This window comes from Plodia interpunctella, chromosome 1, assembly GCF_027563975.2.
Source record: "Plodia interpunctella isolate USDA-ARS_2022_Savannah chromosome 1, ilPloInte3.2, whole genome shotgun sequence".
In the NCBI taxonomy this organism is placed as follows: Eukaryota; Metazoa; Arthropoda; class Insecta; order Lepidoptera; family Pyralidae; genus Plodia; species Plodia interpunctella.
In genome coordinates this window covers 9,454,464-9,481,095 of record NC_071294.1, presented here as the reverse complement: position 1 = coordinate 9,481,095, position 26,632 = coordinate 9,454,464, and the positions used below count along the sequence as shown (strand labels likewise).

General features: G+C 37.3%; 4 protein-coding genes across 11 annotated transcripts in view; 2 read left to right on the top strand and 2 right to left on the bottom strand.

The window, feature by feature from the left end:
• Positions 1-3,475, bottom strand: part of Dhc36C (Dynein heavy chain at 36C) — a 33,971-nt gene extending 30,496 nt beyond the window's left edge. For both annotated transcript variants that reach the window (XM_053747830.1, XM_053747839.1), the window contains exons 1-8: positions 3,239-3,475; positions 2,672-2,876; positions 2,155-2,290; positions 1,730-1,896; positions 1,306-1,459; positions 868-1,017; positions 463-654; positions 19-147 (exon numbers count right to left, since the gene is read on the bottom strand). In XM_053747830.1, coding sequence (XP_053603805.1) covers positions 19-147; positions 463-654; positions 868-1,017; positions 1,306-1,459; positions 1,730-1,896; positions 2,155-2,290; positions 2,672-2,876; positions 3,239-3,470 — 1,365 coding nt within the window. In that variant the 5' untranslated portion in view covers positions 3,471-3,475. The remainder of the gene's footprint in view (positions 1-18; positions 148-462; positions 655-867; positions 1,018-1,305; positions 1,460-1,729; positions 1,897-2,154; positions 2,291-2,671; positions 2,877-3,238) is intronic.
• A 1,156-nt stretch (positions 3,476-4,631) lies between these two features.
• mEFTs (mitochondrial translation elongation factor Ts) lies at positions 4,632-8,018 on the top strand. 4 transcript variants are annotated; one of them, XM_053751892.2, is made up of 5 exons: positions 4,632-4,874; positions 5,199-5,242; positions 5,645-5,794; positions 6,113-6,364; positions 7,396-8,018. In XM_053751892.2, the coding sequence occupies exons 2-5, from the start codon at positions 5,213-5,215 to the stop codon at positions 7,918-7,920; spliced, it is 957 nt and encodes a 318-aa protein (XP_053607867.1). In that variant the 5' UTR covers positions 4,632-4,874; positions 5,199-5,212; the 3' UTR covers positions 7,921-8,018. The 4 variants fall into 4 exon arrangements, with proteins under 4 accessions (XP_053607867.1, XP_064292294.1, XP_053607877.1 ...); XM_064436224.1 differs by lacking the exon at positions 5,199-5,242 and having other exon boundaries at positions 4,634-4,874; positions 5,657-5,794; XM_053751902.2 differs by lacking the exon at positions 5,199-5,242 and having other exon boundaries at positions 4,635-4,874.
• Positions 8,013-12,841, bottom strand: LOC128673810 (uncharacterized). 2 transcript variants are annotated; one of them, XM_053751933.1, is made up of 2 exons: positions 12,820-12,841; positions 8,013-8,546 (listed from the first exon to the last, which is right to left on the bottom strand). In XM_053751933.1, the coding sequence occupies exons 1-2, from the start codon at positions 12,824-12,826 to the stop codon at positions 8,062-8,064; spliced, it is 492 nt and encodes a 163-aa protein (XP_053607908.1). In that variant the 5' UTR covers positions 12,827-12,841; the 3' UTR covers positions 8,013-8,061. The 2 variants fall into 2 exon arrangements, with proteins under 2 accessions (XP_053607908.1, XP_053607899.1); XM_053751924.2 differs by lacking the exon at positions 12,820-12,841 and having other exon boundaries at positions 8,013-8,665.
• Positions 12,842-13,302: 461 nt separating this feature from the next.
• Positions 13,303-26,632, top strand: part of qua (quail) — a 15,434-nt gene continuing 2,104 nt past the window's right edge. The window contains exons 1-15 of one of the 3 annotated variants that reach the window (XM_053751871.1): positions 13,303-13,422; positions 15,529-15,618; positions 20,460-20,573; positions 20,832-21,040; positions 21,259-21,463; positions 21,690-21,992; positions 22,244-22,540; positions 22,788-22,973; positions 23,517-23,603; positions 23,684-23,777; positions 24,094-24,327; positions 24,649-24,786; positions 25,199-25,354; positions 25,792-25,898; positions 26,354-26,539. In XM_053751871.1, the coding sequence (XP_053607846.1) occupies positions 13,408-13,422; positions 15,529-15,618; positions 20,460-20,573; positions 20,832-21,040; positions 21,259-21,463; positions 21,690-21,992; positions 22,244-22,540; positions 22,788-22,973; positions 23,517-23,603; positions 23,684-23,777; positions 24,094-24,327; positions 24,649-24,786; positions 25,199-25,354; positions 25,792-25,898; positions 26,354-26,539 (2,421 nt within the window). In that variant the 5' untranslated portion in view covers positions 13,303-13,407. Of the gene's footprint in view, positions 13,423-13,820; positions 14,027-14,203; positions 14,349-15,528; positions 15,619-20,459; positions 20,574-20,831; positions 21,041-21,258; positions 21,464-21,689; positions 21,993-22,243; positions 22,541-22,787; positions 22,974-23,516; positions 23,604-23,683; positions 23,778-24,093; positions 24,328-24,648; positions 24,787-25,198; positions 25,355-25,791; positions 25,899-26,353; positions 26,540-26,632 lie in introns of those variants that run through there. The other 2 variants (XM_053751863.2, XM_053751879.2) reach the window with 2 other exon arrangements.

Genomic DNA, 26,632 nt, shown 5'->3' with positions numbered 1-26,632 from the left:
TTTATACGTATTTAATACCTGTCCATTGAGCAAACAGACGAAATCGTCAAAATCCTGGACACGCAATTCTGGGCCGATCCTTTGCTCACTTATCAATTCAGAGACCATTTTTTTATAGTTATCCACCAGGTCATTATCTATTATAGGCTGAAAATGAAAAAAGTAGTTTATGTACACCTATACATTTTTATGTACCTATTACTTATTATAGTATCGTTTTATAAAATGCGAAACATTAGATTACATTTATGATAGAAAATAATAATGCATTTATGATAGACGAAATGCATTCGTTTCGAGTTCGAAATATATATATATATATATATATATATATATATATAACAAAAATATATATTTTTTCGGACAACTCGAATCCACGAACAAAGTACAAATCCAAAATATTTAAGATTTCCTCGTAGGAGTATTTTATAATGGCTATTTTAAACGTAATTATAAAATTACCTTCAGCCTAGATTTGGTTGTGACGACATAGTCCTGGTACAGCATGATCTCCAGCCGTGGACACTGTCGGCAGGCGTCGATCAGGAAGTCATACAACAGGCACAGCTGATCTTTGAACTGTTTGAATGAGGGCTCGAACTCTATGGCGTCGTTAACAAAGGCCAGGTTTACCACGAAACCCTGGTTCGTTCCCTACAAGATAATAATTATTAGAATTAGGAAAAGATAAATAGTTTTTGATAAATCTGCGGTGCAGACAGAACAATAACTTTCTAATTCAAAAGCTGAACACAAGTCTCATACCATAGAATCCCATGTAGATTATAGAGAAAATGAATCCATGAACCTAATTAAGCAATTCAAATAAATACTACTAAACTTCAATAAATTCATTTAAATACATACTCCGACATCCATTATATAGTCAGTAAATTCTTTCATAGATTTCAAACATAACGTTTGAAGGTTGTACGTCATTATACAAGCAAGACAATTGTAGAAGTGCTTCATCTTGGAAACCTGCTTTGACTCTGGTATCTGCTTCTTTTTACTGCCCTGGAAAGAAATACAAGGGCCAAATATGAGATCTGTTAGATGTATATGGTTTTACACTAAATATGTCACTAATATCCTACACGGGTGCATAAAAATCCTACTTGTCTCTTAGTCTACGATAGATATTAGATAACTACGTGATATTATTAGATATTAGAAAAACTACGTGCCACCGACTATTGGCGCAAAATTAGCCAAATATTGCCAAAAGTACGGCAAAGTGGAAATATTGATAACGAATTGCCGTTACTGGCAACTAAGACACACGAAAAGAAAAAGAACAAAGACCTGAAGAAACACAGCCTGTAACGTGGGTATCCATTGCATGGACAAGACGTTACCGGCCGCATCGATGTGCCGCTTGCAAACGAAACAGAAGTCTTGTAGCTCGTACGCTTCGTTGCTTTGCATTATATCCTTCATGCTGATTAGTCTCAGGTCACTGAAAAAAATACATTTAGCTACTTAGACGTTAGTAAAATTACATTAAGCTCTTTAGACTTTAGTTTACACCAAAATACTCATTCAATTATGTGATTTACATTAAGCTATTAGCTGTAGTAGCAATAGATATTTATGCAGAAATGGGAAAGCAGAAAATTCAAATAGCCTAATTGTGTAAATACTTAAGAAAGCAAAATAGCTATTATATTCTTCTTATTCTTATTCGAAAAGCAAAAGGTGTCTTAAGCTTTTTGTAAATGTCACTAACTTGAACTGCTTGAACCAGATCTGTAGCACTTGCGCGATGCAAGGGTTGACGCTGTGCAGGTTCTTGTTTAGGAACTTCCGCGCCACCTGGTACCGGTTCCTCCACGCGTCGTCCTTCTTCGCTAGCTCTTGTTTCAGCGGCGTATCTTCTTCTTCTAACGATTCTTCCTGCAGTATAACAAAAATTGTGAGCAGGTAATATAGTAACAGACACTAGGAAGTTGCCTGTACTTTAATACTTAATTAAGGCCTACACTATAAGTATTAGATACAGTATCATAACGCATGCAGAATATGTAATCGTTTCGACTTAATATAAGGGTGATACTACAGACCGATGTACAAAACGACGATGTCGATACAGAAAAATATCTACATGGAAGGAGATTAAGCTATACTATGTTAAACGAAAATGAAAAATTGTACCGTATTTGGATCTTTGAGCACGAAATCCACGATAGCTTTCTTCATACTCATCATGAAATCCTCGCGCATTTCATCAGTGCACGTGAACAGTGTGTCCTTCCACTTCTTAAGTTTCATCGATATCAAATTGTGAACTCTGTAATTAACCAACATAATGGGTTATCTATTGATACCTACTTATCATCCTACAAACCAGGTCGCACATAACTACATTCTAGCAAATCCTTCCTCTTTCTCTCTTCCAGCATAATTTGAAAGAATTTTGAAATAAGAATCCTTTATACCTTATGATCAAAAACGTTAATTCGATATAAGCCTACAATAGCAGCAGCAGCGAGCTGTTGAACAGTAACGTCAACTTTTGAAGTATTTAGCTGAAGTCAGTAAAACTTACAGCTACTTTATAACATAAGAAAAAAATCATCCAGTTGTATTAAGTTCTCACATTTGCCTGCTTCCTCGGGCACTCAATCTTATAACTCTTCAACATTTTTGCACCCCAACAGCTGAGACTTACTTTAATATAATTTTATTATCCAGTGGCGCGACGTGTATGGTGTCTATGCCATATCGCAAATAGTAGTAATATCTCAACAAGTTCTGTTCTTCAGACGTGGGGACGGTGTCGCCATCCTCTCCTGGAGGCGACTGGCAGATCAGGTTCATCAGCTTGGCACGGAACTCTTCTCGAGCCTTCCGCATCGCCGTATAACTTTGCATTACTGGAATGTAGCAATTCAAAAATCAAATTTTGAACTAATAAAGCAAATATTGATTTACTAACAACTTAGGTGGACTCCAGTGTAACGGTCCTGGGATCGAAAACATTTTTTCATATAAACTAGGGTCTTAGATGTTTCTCTATTTAAGGTATATGTTAGTAAATATGGTATACCTAGATGAGCTAGTAACACAAGTCTCACACGTAACACAGTCTCACGTTTAATTTAGGGCAACCCATCCTGTGATTTTTTTGAAATTTTCCTCTATTCTGAGCCATGAGAACCCGCAGTTCCGCCCCTGCGGTGTGTATGTTTGATATAAAGTAATTTATTAATGAAAACAACATGTGTGCAACTTTTACCGCTTGACCTCCTCTTGGGCCCACTGGAACCACCAGCTTTCGCAGCCTGTATCTTAGCCGCTTTGGACGTGGGCGGAGGCAGCTTGAGGACTTCTTCGGGCAAAGAAAATAACGGCCGTGTCCGAATTTTGAAATCTTCTGGCATTTGTATTTTGGGCAACTTCGGCATCCTTACGTCAGAGTTGGATGGCCCTGGTTGCCCTTTTCCTTTACTAGGTTTTTGTCGCTTCATTGTGATGTACTAAAATTAAGTGATTACATACATTGTGAGACTGGACGTTATATATGACACTATGGACTCTAACACATTAGACATTGTAGAAGTCTTTAGACTAGAATTGATACGCTCAGGAGACATTAGCATAAACGTTTTTGTTCTGCATAAACCATTTACCTATGTATGCTGTAGACTGTACTAGACCGCCCGACGGACGGGCAGATGGACATAGGGTAACCAAAAATAGGTATAAATATAAATTTCATATAATATACATAGTAGCTAGTCAATAGGTACAAGTGATTAGTACTATTACTAAGTAATTAAAATAGGTAGGTATCTAATGGGTAGGTACCTACATATATTTCCGCCTAACTGGTCAGCTAAGTCTAAAATGCTTCACCGGAAGAGAAGTACTCTTACTTCTCTTATATCTTGACAACCACTCCAAATTTGTTAGGGTACCAATTAGTTACTTTCAATACCAAATTTATATTTTCATATTACCTACTCTACATCGTCACACTCCATAGAGTTCCTTGATGATAAGCAACAGAAGCATAGCCAAAGAGGGTTAAATTCCTACCGGTCATAAAATCGGAGCCGAATCTTCAAAATTTCATGGTTTATTTGGGTCGTACGCGGAAATCGGACTTTTGACGACACCTACCTATGTAGGAGATTTTTTTTTCAACAGATTTATTTGTACCTATTTTTATAATTACGAGATTTCATCCCTTTCTAATTGTATTTTTAATAGCATTTAATTCTAAAATGAAACGCATATTATTTGACAATTCATTTGATTTTGACATTTCTAATATTCACATAGAGTTCCTAGGTATCCAATTTATTCCATACAACTCAATGTGAGTACTTTTTTTGAAATTCCTTAAAAACTTTGTATTCAAAAACTCCAAAAAACTGTGTTTTTATAAAATCAACATAATAACAAAAATTTCATAATTTTTGTTACATGGAAAAAAAATTTGGAGAACATGTTAAAAATATGTTATCTTTTACCTTATTATATACTAATTTACGAACTTTTCATTACTAATGTCACTAGATCTGTAAGACGCCTTGCAATACGTTCACCACCAACTGTCAAAATTCGTGCACCGTCGCGACATTTCACGCTTACTTCTCTTATATCTTGACAATGTCATATCAGCGGTCTAGTAGAAGTATACTGCATCCATGGTCTAAGTAATATTCCACAATTGGATTTCATTTCTAGGTTATGAAATGATTTGTTTCCAGTGAAATATTAGCGAAACAAAATAAGATGAAACACGCGTAAATACCTAAGTGTAGTAGAACAATAAAATTCTCAAAAAGTTAACTTACAGTTTTTTACTCATTACCTGTTCCAAGAATCACATAAGAACTTGAAAAGGTGAAATAGGAGTCTACAAGGTAAAAATTATTTGCTAACACGATTTCTTAGTTCTAATACTATTTTCTAAAAATAATCTATTATAAATAACAAATTATGATTAAATAAAAGTTTACTGAAGCTAAAAAATGTTATTGATTAATTCCATGGCAGCTAGGCTATTGTTTTTTGTAACCATGGGAAACATATTTTTTTTAGTGGACAGTGTTTTTATTATTGTTTATAAATTAATCATGTTTTCTTAACTAACCTTTATTCTAGGTTTAGAAAAATACTAATCTAAGAGTAAAATGTGTGGCTATATAAGTAGGTACTCTTTGTGCAATTTGACTTTATTTTTATAGGTTACAAAATCTGAATGAAGCAAAAATTTGAATATTACTCAGAGGTAAATAACAACAAAAACGTCCAACGTAGTAGCCAAACAAGGCCTCATCACAGTCTGCTGTAGTGGTATTAATCTGAGTGCTTTAAATAGTTTTGTTTTGACCTTGGATTTGCTATACAAAGCTCTCTATGCTAGTAAATGATGTCATGGTTTATGGTCAGCTCCCATTGATTCAGTACTACATACCTTTTGATCACTGCTTACTGCTTGACAAAAGTGATATAATGTTATTTTAGTTGATTTCTCCCATGTTGTGAGTTTTTTTGTGTTTGTAAGTGCATTGTACATAGCGGAATTACCTAATCTATTTATTTAATCATGAAGTGTCATAACATTTACACAGGGAATATAATAGAATAATCGTTATTGTGAAACACACACACATATTTAACATATTTTCAGATGATATTCCAGTTGGTGCGAAGGCTCCACTTCAGTCCTGTGTGCCAGGCAGCCGAGTCCTCTCTTTTGGCAAAACTGAGGAAAAAGACAGGTTACACCATAGCCAATTGCAAGAAAGCTTTAGAAATGCATAACAATGATACTGATAAGGTAATTTTTTAGTTCAGGGGATTTTGGAGTAAAAAATGGGACGTCACACCATAATCAGGATGTCTGGCAATGCTGGTCACAAGGAACATAATAAAATGTTGCAATTAAAAATAAATTAAAATTTTATAATATTAAAAAAAAACCTGAATCTACAAGCATCTCTCTAGAGCTCTCTTTTCTGTAATTTGTTTTTGGGTGGTTATGTGTATGTATTTTTGCCCCAAGTAGAATGTTAGTTCAACAAGATCTTAAATTATAATTTCTCATCCATTAACTTAAATACCAGATTTAAAATATCTATTACTATTCATATTACAGGCCGAGGCATGGTTGAATGAACAAGCCCAGGCTATGGGTTGGGCTAAGGCCACAAAGCTGGCCGGTCGGACGGCACTTCAAGGCCTTGTTGCTGTCAAATTTGACACCAATCATGGAGCCTTGGTGGAACTCAACTGTGAAACTGACTTTGTGGCCAAGAATGAGAAGTTCCACAAAATGATAGAAGATGCAACAGCTGCCTGCTTCAAGTTCTCCCATACAAGTTTACAATCCAAAGGCCCAGTGACAAAGGTATTTATATCTTATTTTTATTGATAAATCCAAGAGTATACTAGAGTATACTAGGAAAAATTATAAAATATGAAGTTTTGTTTGATTTGCTTCATTAAATAAATAAATAAATAAATAAATAAATGTTTATTTCGGACGTAATCCATATATTGTTAGTAATTTACAAAGTAACTTAAAACTAGTGTTAGTAACAGAAAACAGTACTTATCCAAAAATATCACACATAAGACACAAAACAGTACGTCCTACCAGCTAGGATCCCACCCCCTGGTCACCGGTATTTGTACATCCACCGTGGTGTGAAGACGAATCCAGTGAGACAGTAATGGGGAGTCCCATCGGTCGGTTAGGACACGGATAATATTATTTGAGCTGGAACGTAATCGCATTAAAAGAGATCATTGGTCTATTCAAATTTCTTCTTGTTTTGATTTTGTTGAATAGTTGTTTTTAATTAGTTGTTTATAATTTTTATATAAATTATATATGTTTAATTAGATATCATGTCTAATTAAATATACATAATTTATATAAAAATTATGTTTTGGAATTTGTTTTTTTTTATGTATCTATTTACATGTGTTTTGCAAAGAAAATAGATATTTTATTTTTATCTTCGAAATATGTTATTGATCACAGTAAATCCAGTTAACATTAGAAAACTATTGCTTATAATGTCTCATTGACACATCATTTGTAATGATACTTGTAAGTAAGAAATAAATTTGATAATGAGGTTCTTGTTGATGGAGTAATTTCTATTATTCCAACTAATATTATAAATGCGAAAGTAAGTTTGTTACCTCTTCATGCAGCACTGTACCGATTGTTATGAAATTTGGTACATGGGTTGTAATAACGTATAGGGTACTTTTTATCCCGAAATTCCCACGGTAGCGAAACCCCGGGGGCGCAATTTAGTATTTAATAATAGAATTGTACAAAAATTGTAGTTACTTTAATGGTCTAATTCAACCAGATATTTTCTTTCATTTAGGCTTTTATTTTATTATTTGAATTTCTAATTTCAGATGGAATTGGACAGTGAACAGCTAGGAAATTTGGCGCTTGAAGGTGGGAAAAAACTTTCTGAAGTTCTGGCCCTGTTCATAGGCTCCGTTGGTGAAAATGCGGTCCTTCGTCGAGCGGAGTGCTGGAAGACAAACAGTAAAGACATAAAAATAGCCGGCTACACGCACCCCGCGCCCGCGCACCCCTCTGATTACTCGGCTGGGAAATACGGCGCTTTACTGGCGTACAGGCAGAACGGTGAACATGAAGACATCGGTCGACAACTGTGCCAACACATCGTCGGCTGCGGCCCGAAGAAAATCGGAAACAAAGAAACTGATAAACCAGCTAAAAACTTAGATGATGAGACATGCCTTATATACCAAGAATATTTACTAGACCCTACCTTAACAGTCGAAGAAGTATGCGAGCAAAACAAAGTCGAAATTATAGATTACATTAGATTCTCGTGCGGAGAAGCCGTCGAGAACAGTATGCCGGGCGTAGAGAAGCAACCATTGGACACAGTTCAAACATTGCAGTGAGTCTAGAAAAAACGTACGGAGCAATTATTATGAATTGTGTTAAAAATTATGTTAGTAATTTATTATGCGTCAAGAAATAAAAACGCTTTAAAATCGTTTATAGTTTTTTAAATAAATAATGTAAAACATCGTAAACACCGCTTAAGATAAGTTTTTACGGGGTTCGGCGACTATGACATTCTTCGTTTTGGCTTTTCCTTTCCAAAGGAACATGCGGCAGTCCTTCTTCCAGAACATGGCGATCTGCGAGGGCTCGAAGCAGTAGCCGTGGTGGGTGAGCACCTCGGGCGCCACCACGTGCAGCGCGAGCGTGTTCTGTTCGCGCGTGCGGAAGGGGCCCGTGGTGGCCGGCCGCAGCAGGCAGCCGCACGGGCAGATCGTGCTCACCTTCGGCATCGACACCACGTTCATTCTGTTGCACAGGTTCATCCTCTGGAAGTTGCCGCACGTGCGCAGCTCCTCCACCGCGCCCGTGAACGACTGCGTCGCGCGCAGCGTCAGCGGCCGCGCCGTCAGGTTCTCGTTGTTGTTCCTGAAGCCGACCGTCGACAACGACTTCTTGGTGATATTCGGACTGTCGTCGGGACTTCTCTCCTCGACCTCGCTCTCTTTATCTGAATTGTCATCTGTGTACATTGTTTACCTTTAAAATATAATTTGCTTAATTAATTTCAATCAAATATACAAAACGTGAATTTTTAAATATATCGACCTTGTCATTTCGACCAATGTTTAGCGGAAAGTGTCAACTGTCAAGAAATCAAGTTCCAGATGTTTTGTACTTTTAACCTCTTTGACTGCAAAAGGTTTTATTCAATACATTATGCAGTTGTAGCTCACACAGAAAAGGCAAAAAAAACTGATGGCCAAAGGACAACATAGAGACAATACTCTGAAACACCTTACCTTCGGAACGATTTAGAAAAATGTTATCCACCGATTTTTTTTGTTGCTATATGGTCGAATTAATTAGTAATCCTTTCCGTTAGGATATAACACAGGAATATAAGTAAGTATAACATTCGTGTTCTTATCAAATCTATCATCAAACTAATGTTTTGTCATCAAACAACAAAAATTTGATGTTAACGAACCGACAACATCCTTCCTAATACCTACTGAATTAATTTCTGTGAATACTCCAACTTTTAAACGTGGGGCTGCGGAAACTTGCTTAGACAACTTCTTAACTAATCTCCCTGGTGATAAAATATTGGACTGTCAGGTAGATCACAATGGTCTAGGGGATGGTCATGCTGGCATGTTCTGTTACCTAGAGCTACAAGAAGCTAAAAGTATAAATTTCTCGCATTATACAAGTGAACAGCGATCTTTTAGTAAAAATAATAAAACTATATTTAAACAAAAAGTATCACTACAGAACTGGAAAAATATTGGTATAAATGTTTTTTTAAAAACATTCCAAAAGCTTTTTAAGTCATCTTTTCCCAAGCGAAAATTTCGAATAAAAGTAGGTGCTAAGTTAGGTTTAAAATGGATAACGCCTGGAGTAAAAATCTCTAGTAAAATGAAACGCTTTTTGACTAGTGTTTCAACGGATAGTGACGATTCTTTGAAAAAGTACAAGTGTTCATATTTAAGAATTTATAAAAGAGTACTTAATAAAGCGCGAAAATTGACAGTCACACAGGAAATTGACATGGCTAAAGACACCTCAAAAACTATTTGGAAAGTTGTCAACAAAAGCCGAAACAAACCATCAAAGGTACAAAATGAAAAATTGTATCTCAAAATAAATGATAAAATAATATACAACATTCAGGAAATGGCGGATATTTTTTCAGAGCAATTTAAAGATAATGTAGATACTAATCTTAATGACAAAAATAGGGCTATTGACATACTTACTAATAATACAAGTAGAATAAGAGATGCTATGACTTGGGAACCAGTAACTCCATGGGAAATCAAAAAGATAGTGAACAGCATGAAATGTAAAAAATCGTGTGGCAGTGACGGCATAACCATTGCACTTATAAAAGAAAATTTAAATTTACTAGCTGAACCTTTGTGCGATTTTATTAATAATTGTATAAGTAATGGTATCTTTCCAGATCAATTAAAAATTGCTAAAGTTATACCAATACACAAAAAAGGTTTAAAAACCGATCCTAAAAACTACAGGCCTATCTCTCTGTTATCGATTATATCTAAGATTTTTGAAAAAGTCATGAAAAACCGACTTGTGGCACATTTAAAAAGCAATAATATAATAAGTAACAATCAATTTGGATACCAGGAAGGCAAAGGCACAAAGGAAGCTATTGACAAGCTTGTAAATTTGGTAACATCAAAACTTAATGATAATGTTAAAGTCTCTGGTATTTTTCTTGACTTGAGTTCGGCTTTCGATTCCGTGGATCACGACATATTATTAATAAAACTTGAACACTTAGGTATAAGAGGAAAATATCTTGATTTATTTCGTTCTTACCTTTCTAATAGAAAACAATTTGTAGAAATTAAAACAATCGAAGAAGGTCAAGAAAAGGTAACTAAATCTAAAACGGAGCTCATCAAAAGAGGTGTACCACAAGGTTCCATATTGGGACCCATCCTATTTATTATTTTTACCAATGACTTAAGTGACTATATTATAAAGAAAATACCTGACATTGAATTGATAAATTTTGCGGACGATACAAATGCTATTATATACGACATTGACATGAATTTATTAAAAACTAAGATTGATAAGACTTTAAAAGCTTTTGACGAATGGTTTACGTCAAATAACTTAAAACTAAATGCTAGCAAAACAAACATTATATTGTTTAGATCCACTAGCAGAAATAAAGCAAAATTAAATGTAAACTTTAACGGGAAGCAAATCGACGTCGTTGATAAGGTCAAATTTTTAGGTATCTATATAGACCAATATTTGAATTGGAAACCAGAACTGTCCAAAATTGAAAATGCAGTCTCGTCGGCATCTTTTGCATTACGTAGTCTTAGAGATGTAATAAGTTTGGAACGGCTTAAAATGGTGTACTTTGCTTTAGTAGAATCTAGACTACGCTACAGCATTAAGTATTGGGGAAATAGTTATGACTACAATGTAAATAGAGCGTTCGTATCTCAAAAACGGGCAATTAGGACATTGCTGCGATTACCTCCTCTAGAATCATGTAGGCCTCACTTCAAAAAGTTAGGAATATTGACTGTACCGGGTCTATATCTGTTGGTTCTCCTGACAGACTTCAAAAAGCATCTTCCCCAGTTGGAAGGGGAAAGAGAAAGGATAGCACGCGAAGCAACGAGGAGGAAACATTTAACGCCTGACATGATACCTCACTTAAAAGTATTTGAACACAGCCCGCAATATCAGGCAATTAAAGCTTTTAATAAGCTACCGGTGGAGTTCAGGCAAAACCTTAAATTATCAGAGTTCAAAAACAAATTAAAGACTTATCTGATAGAACGGAATGAATATGTAATAGAGGATTTCTTTAAGTGACCTAAACAATGTTTTTTTCTTTTCTTCTTTTTTTTTTCCTTGACAAGTTATTGTGAGCATCCAAATGTGTGTGTTAAGTTTAAGTATGATGTCCTTTTATTATTAACGATTTATAATTTAATTTTAACTTATTATTATTATTAGATTTTATATGAATATTATATTTCAGACACAATTTGTAAATTGTTATTGAATAAATAAATGAATACTCGGGACTGCAAGTAATAGTCCCCAAATTTATAAAAACTCAATATTTCAATTTTTTTATTTTTTTTAGTCCTTAAAATCATTTTCAAAACTCGTCTAGAAGAAGCATATCCATCGAATCGTTTTCCATTACTTTCATTTCTCACATGTAGTTGAAACATATTTAACAAACCAAAAATAAAAATCCGTCCATACTACAAATAGACCGACGCAACTTCTTTTTATATAAGTACATAAACACCTAAGCTGATCCCTAGCTACTAACATAATATTCCTGCAAGAGAAACTTCCAAAGTCAATTGTATATTCACTCAGTTAGTAACAGATTCTCCTGTTAGTAACTAACTGAATATACAATAACTTCTCAACAAATAATTTATCATTTTGCGAAATAATAAGAAAAAATAAACAATGTGAAAACGAATTAAATTTTTAGGTACGGACGGTAAGTAGGTATTAGTCGACCGTGCCGAATCCATCAGATTGTTGTTCGATCGCGTATAGGTTCTCATTGTCAGCGCTAGGTCAAAATATTGTTAACGGGAATTTAGCTATCTAGGTCAAATTATAATAAACCAGCGGCCAACTTGTCCCGGCTACGCTTGGATAAAACCTTATAAACTTAGACCTCGCGAACACAATAATTTTTTACAAAATTGTGAATATTTCAAAAACCGCTAACTGATTTTGTTGCCCACAAACTTAAAAATTCTATTGGCAGATCCTACATAGCTTTTAAATTTCATCAAAATCGGACCAAGTTTCGAAAGTTATCGCGTTACAAACATACATAACTACATACAAAAAAAATATTTTTGCCCCAAATCGAATTGTAGACCTCGCTCTGTCATTTATAGGTAGGTACACTTAAAATCTTCCTCTGGTAAATAATCCATCTGGTAGTTTTGGAGTCTATTCGCGTTCCTACAAATAAACGCTACAAGGCGACTTCTATTATAGTAATTGTAAGGATTCTAGCTACCTAATTCTTTCAATTGTATATAACATATATATTGTGACTTGTGACAAAATATATTAGAATAGTAATAGATATTTTGTATTGTTTCCATAATTTTAGGGACCTATTTGCACAGACTTCATATATTAGTTTGTAGGTACTTCTAACGATTTATAATGCTAAATTGGATGGTGGTTGGATGTGTATAATATAGAGGTAAGTATATAAGCATGACATAGGTACTTAAATTTCTTACCTTGCATATTACAAAAAAGTCCTCTGCTACGTCTGTCTTTTCGCGATAAACTCAAAACCTAAGTACTGCACTGAATTAAATGCGGTTTTTCGGATTATATTTTTACTCGAGCGAAGCTGGGAAGGGCCGCTAGTTTAATATAAATAAAACTAAGTTTGATTCAAGGAAATTTCAGCAGCAGTTTCTTCCTTGACGGGGAAGTCCACGCGGGGGCGGGTCTTAATTCTACTAATAATAGTCATTATCGTGTGAAATAGAGCTACTAAACAATTTCGGCTTAACGTTAATAGAACCGATACCTGATAAGTATCTACACTATCATAGTAGGTACAATCTACCTGGTATCGGACGGACCTGTATACCTGTATCAAATTATGCTCACGGTTACATCTAATGTTTACGGACATAACATACGCGTGTCCAAATGACAAACGAAAGTGAACGTAGATGACAAAGCGCGCGTTGGACCGTGCTTCCTGGAGGCACTAGAGAAATAGCCAGTGTCCCACAGTGCAGCGCTGCGGTCTAGAGCATTCGGTCTTCTGTGTCCTGCCCATCGCTCGTGAAGAAAGTTAGATAGCGCGGTTGATGGACGAATATCAGGTGCATCTTACATTCCACGCATAATTAGCATTTGCGGTGTACAGTAACTTGCTCTGACCAAATTTTCATTATTACCTTAAATGAGTAAAATGTCGTTTATTTGTACTTATTTGATAAACATGTTTATATTTTTGTTCGTACACATAGTTCTTTTAGTATCTCAAGTCAACTTTCTGGTATAATTATTTTGCAAAAACTACTACCGTGTCATCTTTATAAATCGCGAAATGATTTATCTGATATGACAGACTATTTATTATTTTCAATTAAGCAGTCACAAATGAAGCGAGATGAAAACGCGATAACCACCACCCATCAATCGGCCAACGACGAACGCCTAGACTTTCGCGGGTATTAATTTATTCGTCTTATTAAAATTTGTAAGCGCAAGAAGCGTGAAACAATTTTCTTTTTTTTCTCGCCGTTCCGCCGTCGGCCGTCAGACCATACGGCCACACAGTCTGTGCGGAGTGCATGGGCGTCGCGGTCGCGATTCGTGCTGTTGTGTTTTGATTGTAGAAGTACAGTCGAGCGAAGAAATCGACGGATCACAGGCGGCCTGAGCCCCTGAACGATGCATGTCCTCGAGATTGGAGCTGACCAAGTAACGTGCTTTTGTATACAAACAGTGGAAAGTGTTCCGTAATCTAGTAATGTGTGGTCACTTTCGGAATGAATTGTTGTTTATGTTTTTGTTTATTTGCGTTTACTTTTGCAACTCACATGTACCCTCATGTTAGAATGAATTTTATAGTAATTGGTGAAAGTTAACAAACTATTTTGTGGTAATGTGCCCATCGTAATAAGACTATAGTACTTACTTAATCTTGTCTAATGAATCTTACTTAAAGCAAGATAAAGTAGATGATATATAACTACATATACCTAGAACTTGTAATAAATATTCAGTGATGCGAGATAAAGTGGTTAGTTCATTAGAAAATATATTTTGTTTAAAAACAAAGTTTTACCGGAATCTTTTTCTGGAACATATTTATCTAATAGCTATATTTTATGTAAGTTTTTTATCACATTGTAAACCTAAATAAACTAAAACTAGGTTGGTTTATTATTCTATTGCGGGTAGGCACAGACCAAAGATGGGCTGGGTACTGGTAACGGTTTCACTTTGTAATATCTGGATAGGTATATTTAAAACAAAATGTTTAGAAATCACCTGTCGCAGGTTTCAAAGTCTTTGTTATAATAGACAACAAAGTAAACCACTGTGATATATCATAGTCTGATCAAAGTCCACATACTAGCCGCTCCCAGCCTTGTGGAGGCTCCACAATCGCGGCTACTCCTACTACCATTTATTTTCAAGCGCCCCAACCTCGAGACGCACCCAGGTCCGCCCTATCATTGTTAATGATTAACGTCAAATAAAGGGTTTGGCCGAAACCAGGTTATATCCATCGGTTAAACCACGAAATACCAAAATTGCGTGCTAGCTCACCCTAAATCTATACATTATGATTAGTTGGATAGGAGTAGGTATTTGAATGGGATTGACTCTATGGAGATAACAGTACGACAGTATGCTGATGTAACTAAATATCATTATGTACTAACTGATATTAGCTATATGCTTATTTGATATTAGGTACGTTGCCTGCGAATATCGATCGGCAGTACACACAATACGATAATTATCACAATGCAAACGCAAAACCTGATATTCTTGGAAATCAAATCATAAGGCACTTGTGAGACAAGAATCGACCTACGTAAATATGCTTAGAGTTTTAATTATGTAATACTTATAATAGTAAAATACGGATTACCATCGGATTACATTAAAATTCTGAATTGATGAGGACATCGAAGATGGCCCTTCTCAGATTAAGAGAAAGGAATTGTGAGTATACAAACGCGGCGGTCCCAAAGCAAAAGGTTTCTTTATCTCTAAAACTTTATTTTGCAAATACTTATAGTATTAAAAGGTATTTATAGTATTATGTAAAACTAAGTAACCATTCTAAACTTAAAAATAAACTAAATTAAGTATTTTATAGTTTTGCACCAGGTACTATTTTCGGGGCAGCTTATTTGATAAAAATCTAAAAAAATATATTCTAAGTATTCTATTTTTAAATATTGCAGGAGGAGGATGGCGGCCTCGCACGCGCTGCCGAGGCAGCCTTCCGCACCGTGCCCAGGGACCACACCGCCTTCCTCGTCTGGAGAATCGCGGTAAGCACAGGGAAAAATCTTATAGAGCCACGTGAAACTATTTTGATTTTGCAACTGCGATATAAAGAGCGTGAAACTTGGAAGACTAACCTTTCACTAGTTGCTAAACAGTTCTATCATGATTCTATTTTAATACAAGATATCCATTACAAAGAGACTAGTTAGTCGGTTGGAAATTTTTAAAATATTGTGTTAGTTTGGAGAATTTACTTTCAAATACTTTTAATGCATGGAACTTATATTTATGTGGCAAACTGAGTACTTTTTTAATTTTCTTTACCACTTCCTTCCGTCATGCATGAACATCGCCATTACAGCAATTATATTTGTTTCTTTTCTGTGTAATCACCAATAAGCCTTTATTTTAATCATCAATCTAAACAAATAGTACTTTCAAAAAATGTACGTTGACTAAGGCTTTATGTTATGGTCGTACTGATCACATCATTATCAGATTGATATGATCGCAAAATGAAAGAAGTATTCAGTCTCTACTGTCAATAATATTTTTAAAAAATAGCCATACCGCTTATACACAGCCACCATACATGAAATCAAATGATCGCAATAGCAGTGCGCACGCGCACATCGCCAGCAAATCGCACTGACCTATCACGCAAGACGACACGCATTATCATTACGGTGCCGTCTCTGTAATTTTTAGACAATCTTACTTTCGCATTATGATTGATTATTGGTGTAGCTTCATTAACAGATTCAGTTTCGAAATTATCAGATATTATGCTTATACTTACTTGTACTATCTCGCTCGGAATCCATCAAGACTGTCCAACTTTTTCATAGGTGATAGACATTTTACATAGAAGTATTTCATACTGAGATTTTAATCTGAGTGCAATTAATAACGTAGAAGATTTTTGAGAAATTGGTAATGACAAGTAATACGGAGCATCTTCCAATTAATTTCATTTTATTATCAAATTAAATCTTCAGCTCCTCTTTAATTTACCACTTCATAATACTAGATGTCCACCGGGACTTCGCTCCCGTGGGAATTTTGAGATAAAATGTAGCCTATAGCAATTTTGAATAATGTACCTTTCTAATGGTGAAAGAATTTTTGAAATCGATTCGGTAGTTTCGGAGATCAGATTCGGTAGCTTCAAACATATAAACTCACAAACACTTATCTCTTTATAATAATAGTATAGATTATTTTAATTGAGGTCTCTCTCTTATCTGATATAACGGTACCTCTAATATTTATTTATTCAGACAAAGATTGTTTACATCGATATAAAATGTGAGAATTCCGTCGGAAGTTGGGATTCTATTAATACAAAAACATTGTTTGGTCATTTGCGAGGTCATGTGAAAGTTCAAGTGCTAAATCGAAATTTTCTCAGCGGGTGCTGCTCGTGCGGTTTCATAAAATACTTGCAAATTGTGGAAACCACAGTTTAGTTTCAAAATAAAGAGTTATTTGTGGCAATTGCTTCACTTTTTACAGAAAATGCAATTTAAAGTTCTATGACGTTACATTTATTTTTATAATTATTTTTTCTAAAAACTTAATCTAGGTAGTACTATTTCTTAGGTATTTTGTACTAAAGTAATCAAAATTGTGTGTTGGGTTTGTGTATTTGTTTTCAATGAGTGTTTCCAAGCGTTTACGCTCTAGTTTTGTATCGATTTTGGAAGCTCATATCACCATCAATACGGCTCCACGATGTTTGTAGTCACAAAGAAAAAGTTTGTGATAAAGTTGAATACTTATTTAGATTTCTAAAACCCAACAAACTCACTAATAAACCATCTGGCATTTTCTTACAATTTCTATCAATTCCACAGTTGCAAACAATATGAGAGAAAGTGTACAGTTAGTCTAGTACTAAATTGCATCTCCTCCCGAAGCATGCCGAGCGTGGCTGGACGCCTGCTATGCAACGCATTGCCATGATTTGCAAGCGTTGGTGAACTATTATCAATGAGTTATGAGACAGTTTTCAGATAATAAATCACGAAATACTTTCATCGATGAAGATTTTTTCTTTTCGAATCCAAACAATGATGATATAGGTATTTCTGTCGATATTCAAATTTATGGAAATTGCCTAATAAATAATATTTTTCAGGAATTAATCGCTGATATAGACAAAGAGCTCAAAGGAAAAATTTGCCTTTGTAAATAGGATCGTGCAGTGACAATGTGGAAATTTGAAACTTTTTGGCATGGAAACAACTCACGCGCACACTAAACAAATAGAACATTCACGAATTCACTTATTATCACGCACGTCAAATAATCCACAAATTCAATGAAAAAGTAAAATATCACGCGATCATGTTTTGGATAAGTATTACTCGTACTTTGAGTCATATGAATACATTACGATGACTACGATAGATCTACGACAGAAAATAGGTATGGTACACTGTTTTTGTCCCTGCCATTGAACTCACGCACACCTACATTATATATTGAGGTTTTGCTTACAATGGATCAAATAAGTAAAATTAAAGTAAAGTAAAGGAACTCAAGGTATTTATGAATTTATTTACACGTATTTATGAATGCACTTTATGCGATTTTTGAAGAATTATGAAGTAGGTAAGTACATTCAGGGATAAAAAAAACCTTGATATAACGTATAAACTGAGTTAGCTGGATCTGGATACACATTTACCCATTCATCAAACGTTTTTCGTTAATACTATGATGATATCGTCGTATCGTATCAAGATTCAAGGAATTATCTACGGAGACAGAACAATGGAAAAAACTCCACCGACAACAGCCTCGCTCTTAAATTACATGATGAGAAACGTTGTAATAGGTATCGTTAACATCTCTTTCTTGTTTGATTTATGAAAAACTAAGAATATTAAGCAGAACTAACCAACTTTACACAGCTGGGCTAATTTTACATACTACAGACACGTACCACACATGTCAAAGCGCCAACAATTTGGCGCAACAGTCGATGAAAAGCATTTGCAATGAATACCTACATCTTGTTCTGTCGATGAGCTAAATATTTGTTCACCATGAAATGCAACAAATACTGGGCGATCAAGTAACCATTGTAATGTAACGGCGGTGTGATTCATTCTGCAGCAGTACCGCTAGGCTGCGCGGGCGCCGGACCGCGACACGATTTTTAACTCAAGATCAATATAGATAAACATAGGTACTTAGTAGTTCTTAATTAGCTATCTCGGAGTTACTCCGGTGCACTCGGAGTTACCGACTTTTCGAGACATCGATATGTATACCAATATAGAGTTACCTAATAACATAATAAGAAATAATTTTATTTTCATCAAAAGGAGGCAAGCACTTTTATTTTAAAAAATTTGCTCAAAAATAAAGTTACTACATTGAGTGGGTAAGTACTTGTGTACATATTTTGTGATTATCCAAGATTGCTCTCACCACACGCTATAATATTTCACGTACAGGCTGATATCTCGCAATTACGAATACATAGTAATTGCAAAGCGAGAGCTTTCTCTCAATTTAGATATCCAAGTACTTTATATGCACTTAACCCCAGGGAAAACCAACTTAATGGCCCATAACACGAGATGAAAAGATGCATCTATAAACTAAGAAGCTCGTAAGTTTAATTAGGTGTATGGTCGATGATTAAACCATAGTTAAACGTGTGTTTAAAAAGTTCTTCTAGTTTAAAACAAATCAAGGCCCTTAATAACTGACACAAAGATGTTTGCATTATGCTTAGTAAGTAGTAAAACTTTAATTAAAATTGAATATTTTAATAGGTACCTATTTAGAAATTTTAAAAAAGTTAACCATTTAACGGACACTAAACGAGACACAAGAAGGTTAATTATTATTATTACGTCTGCTGACGGTAAGTGTCCTGAAAAACTAAATCGAGTGTAACTAAACAAAAGTAATAATTTTACGATTCTTAGTACATTTCGTCTCAAATTAAACGTAGGTACACGTCGTCTATTGAAAGTAGAATTTGCATAACTGTTTTGTTTAAGTACAAAAACATTTATCATTTACATACTCGTTTGTCCCAATTGTCATTATTTCATAGATGTTTAAAACTTTCACTTGGTGTTGAAAGCCTTTTTATTGCAATTAACTACAATAGAAGCAAGTTTGTGATGTCGCGACAACAGGCAGCATGACAATGCTGTCTTAATCCAGTTTAGATTTCTCTTGATCTATCTCCGAAATGTCACGACCATGCAATGAATAGGTACTCCGTACGTAGTACCTACTCATTCCTAGGTCACGACATACATACGCCATGTATAATGTGTATAAGTCAAGATGCAAGACAAAACATCCTCACTTATTTTAAAACAAAGTCCTCAGCCGCGTCTGTCTGTTCGCGATAAACTCAAAAACTATTGCACGAATTGTCGTCCAGTTTTCACCAATATATAGTATGATTTCTGAGAAAGGTTTAGTTGTATAATTTATTATGTTTTACTTGAGCGAAGCCGGGACATGCCGCTAGTATAATATGAGGAGATAACTTGCCTATTTATGTTATTTATGTCGTCATACATTTTGCCTTATAGAGAAATTAACTGGTGAATTTAGAACTATGTTTTACGACTTGGAATTGCATCTTGACTTGGAATTAATATACTATGTGGATATTCTCTACGAAGTGAAAATGAAATTTAACGTTTCCATTTTGACAAAATGATTATATAAACAATCTAAGGTTTTAAATTTGTTTCATTAAAGGCAGCTGGAGACTATGTTTTAATTTCACTCCCAGACCAGAATGGAACGTTATTTAAATAAAGGAATTTATTATATAGTATATATTTATTATTATCACAGATCAAATCTCACAATAAAAAAAAATATATCAATATCTTCATAGGAATCTGGCACGGAGATGCTGCCGCGCACACACTACGGCACGTTCTACGACGCGGAGGCCTACCTGGTGTACTCGTGCTCCATCGCAGGCCAGCCCGCGGGGCCCGATGTCATCGTAAGTTGACCATGCTTCAGCACTATGCATGACTCAGGAGTAGGAACAGTACCAAATAAAGCAAATACAAATAAGAACCTTATTGCCAGTTCACTAACAAAAGTTAAGTGAAGTAGTTTCTGTGCGGAAAATAACCCTACACATTACCTGTCCAGAATGAAAAGTCACTAATAAGAAGAAAATGCCATTCAAGCATGTGTATTTACAAGTAACTTGACATTGAGTCGACTGTACCAATAATACATTTTCTGTGAGCAGCGTAAAGAAATAAAAGAGAACGGCAGCAGCGAGTTCGCAGAGCGCCACATTCACGCGTGGGCCGGCGAGCGCAGCGGCGCCCTCGCAGCCCTAGCGCTCCGCCGCGGAACCCAGCTGGCGGCGCACCTGGGCGTGCCGGTCGTTATCCACCGGGAGGCTGCCACAAAGGAGACGCCGCGGCTGTTATCCTATTTCCGCGATGGGATCAGGTTCTCTTGAATTCTATAGTTTTAGTCCACTTTGCTTTATTTAGCTCCAAAATCTGTTTTTGATTTATCTGCCTATATCTTTTAATAATCTGGTAACGTCCAATTCTTTCATTGGAATACCGGTGGGACCAAGTACCTACTTATAGTGCATTTAATATTATTCATAAATCGATATTTCCACATGTGATAGACAATAATTGTTTGGACAATATTTCTAGGATCCTCCGCAGTGGTTCTGGGACCCTCAATGGTGGCGCACGTCTGTACCGAGTCAAAGGTCGCCGACCCGTGCTCCTCCAACTGGAGCCTGTGTCCTGGTCTCATTTGTCTGCGGACGGGGTGTTTGTATTGGATACTTCTTCGCTGCTTCTATTGTGGGTGGGAAGAGCCGCTAACTTGGTAGAGAAAATATTCGGAGCTAAGGTACGTGGATACAGCACACACATGCCTGCACCACAGTCTTTGATGTAGTTAGTATTGTTGCATTTTTCAGACATTAATGGTGTTTCGACTTCATCTTTACAAAATTGTTTAACTTAAAAAATTAGAAGGCTGAAAGCACCATAATTCGTCCGTACTTTTACAAATTGTGAAATATACTATTTTATTGTTTATAAATAAAAAAATAATTTTATTGTTTAATTTCAAGATCGCATACCGCATGGCACGAGGAGCAGAAAAAGGCATGACAGCGCGGCGAATCGCGATCGCTCACGACGGGTACGAGCAGACATTGCCAGTCACAGACCGCGGTCTGCTCGACACACTACTAGAGCTCAGAGCTCGTTCTGTGAGACCAGCTGCGCCGCCGGCAGACCCGCCCAGACACGCGCGTCTGTACCGCGCCACGCAGCCGCCCAGACTCGCTGTCACCGTGCCGTCTCAGAGACCGGCGGCCCGCCTGGAGGAGGTGAAGAGGGCACCACTGCATAGGGATGATTTGAGCGACGATGTAAGTCGAAATTCAATTTAAATACTGTATAGTCTAGGACTTTTTGAAAAGTCAGTTACGCTCTTATGATGCCCTAGTTGCTGGGCAACGGTGACAACTTATCATCTAGTGACTAACTCATTTACTGCCCTATCATTAGCAAAGCGACAACAACAGATCCAATTAATTATTAAGCCATAATCAAGGAAATTCGCGTACTAATAATAGGAATAACATGAACAGGTTTATTCTATGCTAAATTTATTTGGCAGGGCGTCTTCATAATAGACAGTGGCAATCGCGGAGTCTGGGCTTGGGTAGGGTCGAACGCTTCCAACTCCGCCGCTAGAGGTGCTTTAGCGGCCGCGCGCGGTCTGGCTCGGGCCAAGCGGCTGGTGGGACCGGTGTCTGTGGTGGAGGCGGGCCGGGAGCCGCTGGAGTTCGCGGCGCTGTTCCGCGGGTGGCGCTGGTGTGACGCCAGGAGGGACAGCAGGCTGCGTGCTGCTAGATCTGCTACGACCAGGTTGGACGCGGTCAGTCTGGCTACCAACTCGTGGCTGGCTGCCGAGGTACGTTGAAGTAGTGTGCTTGCTTCCTTATATCTCAGTCATTTGGAATTTGCAGGCCACTGGACCAGATTATGACATGACGACTGTAAAGATATAAAATGCTATAATATCCATTAAAAATTATCACAGTTAGTTAATGTTTAACAAACTATGCAGATTTATTGGTCATCTGGACTAAAGAAGGATATCAGATGAATGTGCTATGGGCTCAAAGGGGTATAGTTACGCAACTGCCTATACCTTTCAGGCCCAACTGCCGGACGATGGATCAGGCGCACTTCGCGTGTGGCGCGTGCACGTCGCTGACGACGACAGCACCCTGATAGAGGTGGAGCGCCCGCAAGCTGCCGTCTTCTACGACCAAGACTGCTACATCGCGCTGTACACCTACCACGCGCCCATTGGAGACCAGTCCATTTTGTATTACTGGATCGTAAGTGACAAGCGCTGTAGTTAAAAATATAAATGACTAACATCACGTATACAGTCAACCACAAATCAGGTTACACTTCATGAAACTTAACTCAGGTAAAAGGGCGATTTTGCGATAATTTTGCATAGATTGATATGCTCTCGACTGTAAATGATAAAGGGTAGTAATCTCAAAAACAAAAATATATATGGGGTTGTATGACAACGGAAGGAGGCGTCTGCCCAGCAATGGTTCATAGAGGGCTGCAGACAGTGATGATGATGTATGTCAATGAGAACAGGGTGACAGCATATTTACTTTAGTTAAAAAGTTTAAATTATACCTTGACAACAAAAAATACCAAATTATACAATGAACAAAATTAATAAATTTTATTGACATTTCATTAAATGTGAGTGCATTTGTACATTTTATTTTTAATCTAGGCAACTGCCCTTATCGCTTCAATGACTTTAACCGAACATTTTCAAAACGCAAACATTTGTAAAAATAATGCGCTTCCTACTTACACTAGTAGTATAATTTCTGGTATTCATGTTCTAGGGCGGCTCTTCGCCAAATGATTTGAGGAATTTGGGTGCTAAAGAAGCCAAAGACCTCTACACCAAATTGGGGCGTCTTCCCGTCCAGGTGAGAACTATATCGATATGATTGTAGATATATGATCCGTTTTTCTAAAAAAAAACCAATAAATGATTGTAACGTTGCAGGCGTGGGTATACCAAGGCAAGGAACCAGCGCACTTCCTCCAGATCTTCAAAGGTCGGATGATCACGTATGTGGGCAGCGCCGCGGATTACGATCGTAAGTAATAAACCTTCATTACCTTTTGGAAAATTAGTATGAGAACGTCGATTGAAAGCTACAACATAGAACTCTCTTTTAAAAAATACTGGTTACAATCTTCTTCATAAATAAAAATATAATCTGAAGCATTTAGAAAGGCAATCCCGCTTATAGGTAATTGAATGGTAGCTATCGCAATTGAATTCGCCAACAGGGGTGGAGAAAGATTTGTTTACTTTTCGCAACACCAGTAGAGCTAGCACTAGATACCATTCACGAGATTCCACTCTATATTTATTCGATAATGAGACGGTGAATTACATATTGTTTCCAGCTAGCGGTCGCCGCGTAGTAGCGCCATCTCGCGCATTGATCAGAGTATCAGGGCAGTACGCGCGCGAGGCAAGAGGCGTGGAGGTCCGGTACGATGACGTCATGTCCGCCGGCGCCTGCTTCATACTGCGCGAGGCTGCCAGGGTATGGGTGTGGTGTGCTGCCTCCGCCACCGGGGACGAGCGGGAGGTGGCCAAGAATATGGCCGCCGCAGACCATATACTGGTCATGCAAGGTAATTTCTGTTTGATCCAGTCAACTGCTACACAAATTGGGACTGTGAATCCCAAAAGATAAAATGGTTCACCTTTCATTTGCGATATTCACGAAACAGAATAATTTTCATTGAAATCTGTTATCGCGTGTAAATATGAGATTGAATAAATTATAATGAAAACACACACTCGCATATGGAGTAATAACGAACGGTAATTTCATTTTTAGAAGATCAAAATTACAAAAGGAGGCCATCTTATCCTCCAGCAATCTATAACGGCTAGAAGGTCATGCATACGCGTATTTAAGGCCCGTGTTACACAATGGTTATATTTTGCAGGCAAAGAAAAGCCAGATTTTTGGACAGCACTGGGCGACCGCCGGCCGCTGCTCGTGGCATCTCCGCTGAGGGAGGTGGAGAGGCCTCTGCCGCCGCGTCTGTTCTATGTCTCACTCGGAGTACCGGGGCAATATTCGTGTGAGTTATCATGGCATGACAGATTAGTATCTATCATAGTAAAGAGGAGCCGATTTCTGGACAGCCCTGGGCGACGCCGGCCACCGCTCGTAGCGTCTCCGCTGATCTCTATTCTCCACTATCATTGCATGTTGAGTATCTGTCATAGTAAAGCCAGTTTTACCTACTCAAAGTTCACGCCTTATCTTAAAATTTTGGATACACAGTTGAAATATCGATAAGGTATATTTGTTTCACAGGGTAGATACGAATACACAGTCAATTTCGATTTGAGAATAAAAAAGGGACATGCGCATTGTAGTTTCAACTTCCAACTCAAACTAGGTATCGGATGATACCTACTTATTTCCTCTCAGTGCCATCGCTAACAATACCCATTAACAGATATGAAACTGAACATTTCCATGTGCAGTCGAGGAGATAGTGTCGTTCAGCCAGTACGAGCTGTCGCCGGAAATGGTGTGCGTGCTGGACGCGCACGGCGCGGTGTTCGTGTGGCTCGGCGCGCACGCGTGCCCGAGGGCCAAGGACGATGCGCGTGCGCTCGCCGCCGCTTACCTCTCACACGGTAACTATATTTATTTATTACTAGCAGCCCGTGTCGGCTAAACCTTCCTATCGAATCACTCAACCTAAAAAACCCGCATCAAAATACGTTGCATAGTTCTAAAGATCTAAAGCATTCATAGCGGACGAATAGCGGGTAGCGACTTTGTTTTATACTATGTAATTGTTTCATACTATAACTTGATGTGCGGTGGTTGTACAAGTTTCTACTGGTATTTTACATTAACAGTTTAGAATTAAAAATGTAGTACGCTGCACTGGATTTGATTAGAAAATAAGTATAATACCAGTTAAGTTTCCCAGTATACAATGTAGTCACAATTTACTACCCGTAGTTTGGTTGCTTTTGTACACTGTAGCAAATGTTTACATAACCTGTAAAACATCAACATTTTTCTACGTGAAAAAAAAGGATAATCTCTCAACTTCTTACTATAGATCCAGCTGCGCGGGACCCCGAGACCCCAATCCTCGTCATCAGCCAGGGCCGGGAGCCGCCACACTTCACCGGATTCTTCCCTCATTGGAAGCAGTCTATGTGGAAGGTTTGTTCACCTATAAACTATATTTTTTAAATAATTTGATGCAAAATAATTTCAATTATATTATATGCAGTCAAAATGTAAGCCACTCGCACAGGTCACTCGTTATGAGGACAAGGGTGTCGCCTATCGATGGACAAGAGGGGGCAGATGATGTAAAGTATTAATTGTAGGTAAAATCAAAAACAAAATGATTTCATGCATTAAAATTTTCAAAGCAGCGCGGATGGCATACTGTAATAGGAATCTAATGTAATTCGAGTTTCGAGCTACGGAAGTGATCGACCAATATCAGCAAGTGAGTGGACTTTTATATGACATAGAATCTCTGGGAGGGGGGAGCTGCCCCTGCCTGCCACCTTGGCGATGCCCTTGCATGAGGACTAGAAATGATAACAGAGAACAAAGATAGATTATTTCTTCTCTGTTGTCTTCATAGATTATCTTTCAATCCACAGGGCCACAAGACATTCGCAGCTATAGTGAGCGCCTTAGAAGGCAAAGCGATCGTGCAGTGCGGTAACAACGCGGTACAGAGCGGCAACAGCGCGACCCGTTTCGACCAGTACGAGAAGTACCCGCTGACAGTCTTGCGAGGACCCAAGGAACACCTTCCTCCGGATGTCGACCCTCTGGCTAAAGAGGTACTCGACTTCTTTACCAAGTATTTACATGTTTGAACATGAACTCAATGACGCGAATACTTCCGGACCGTTGAACGTTGAACGAAAGCTGAA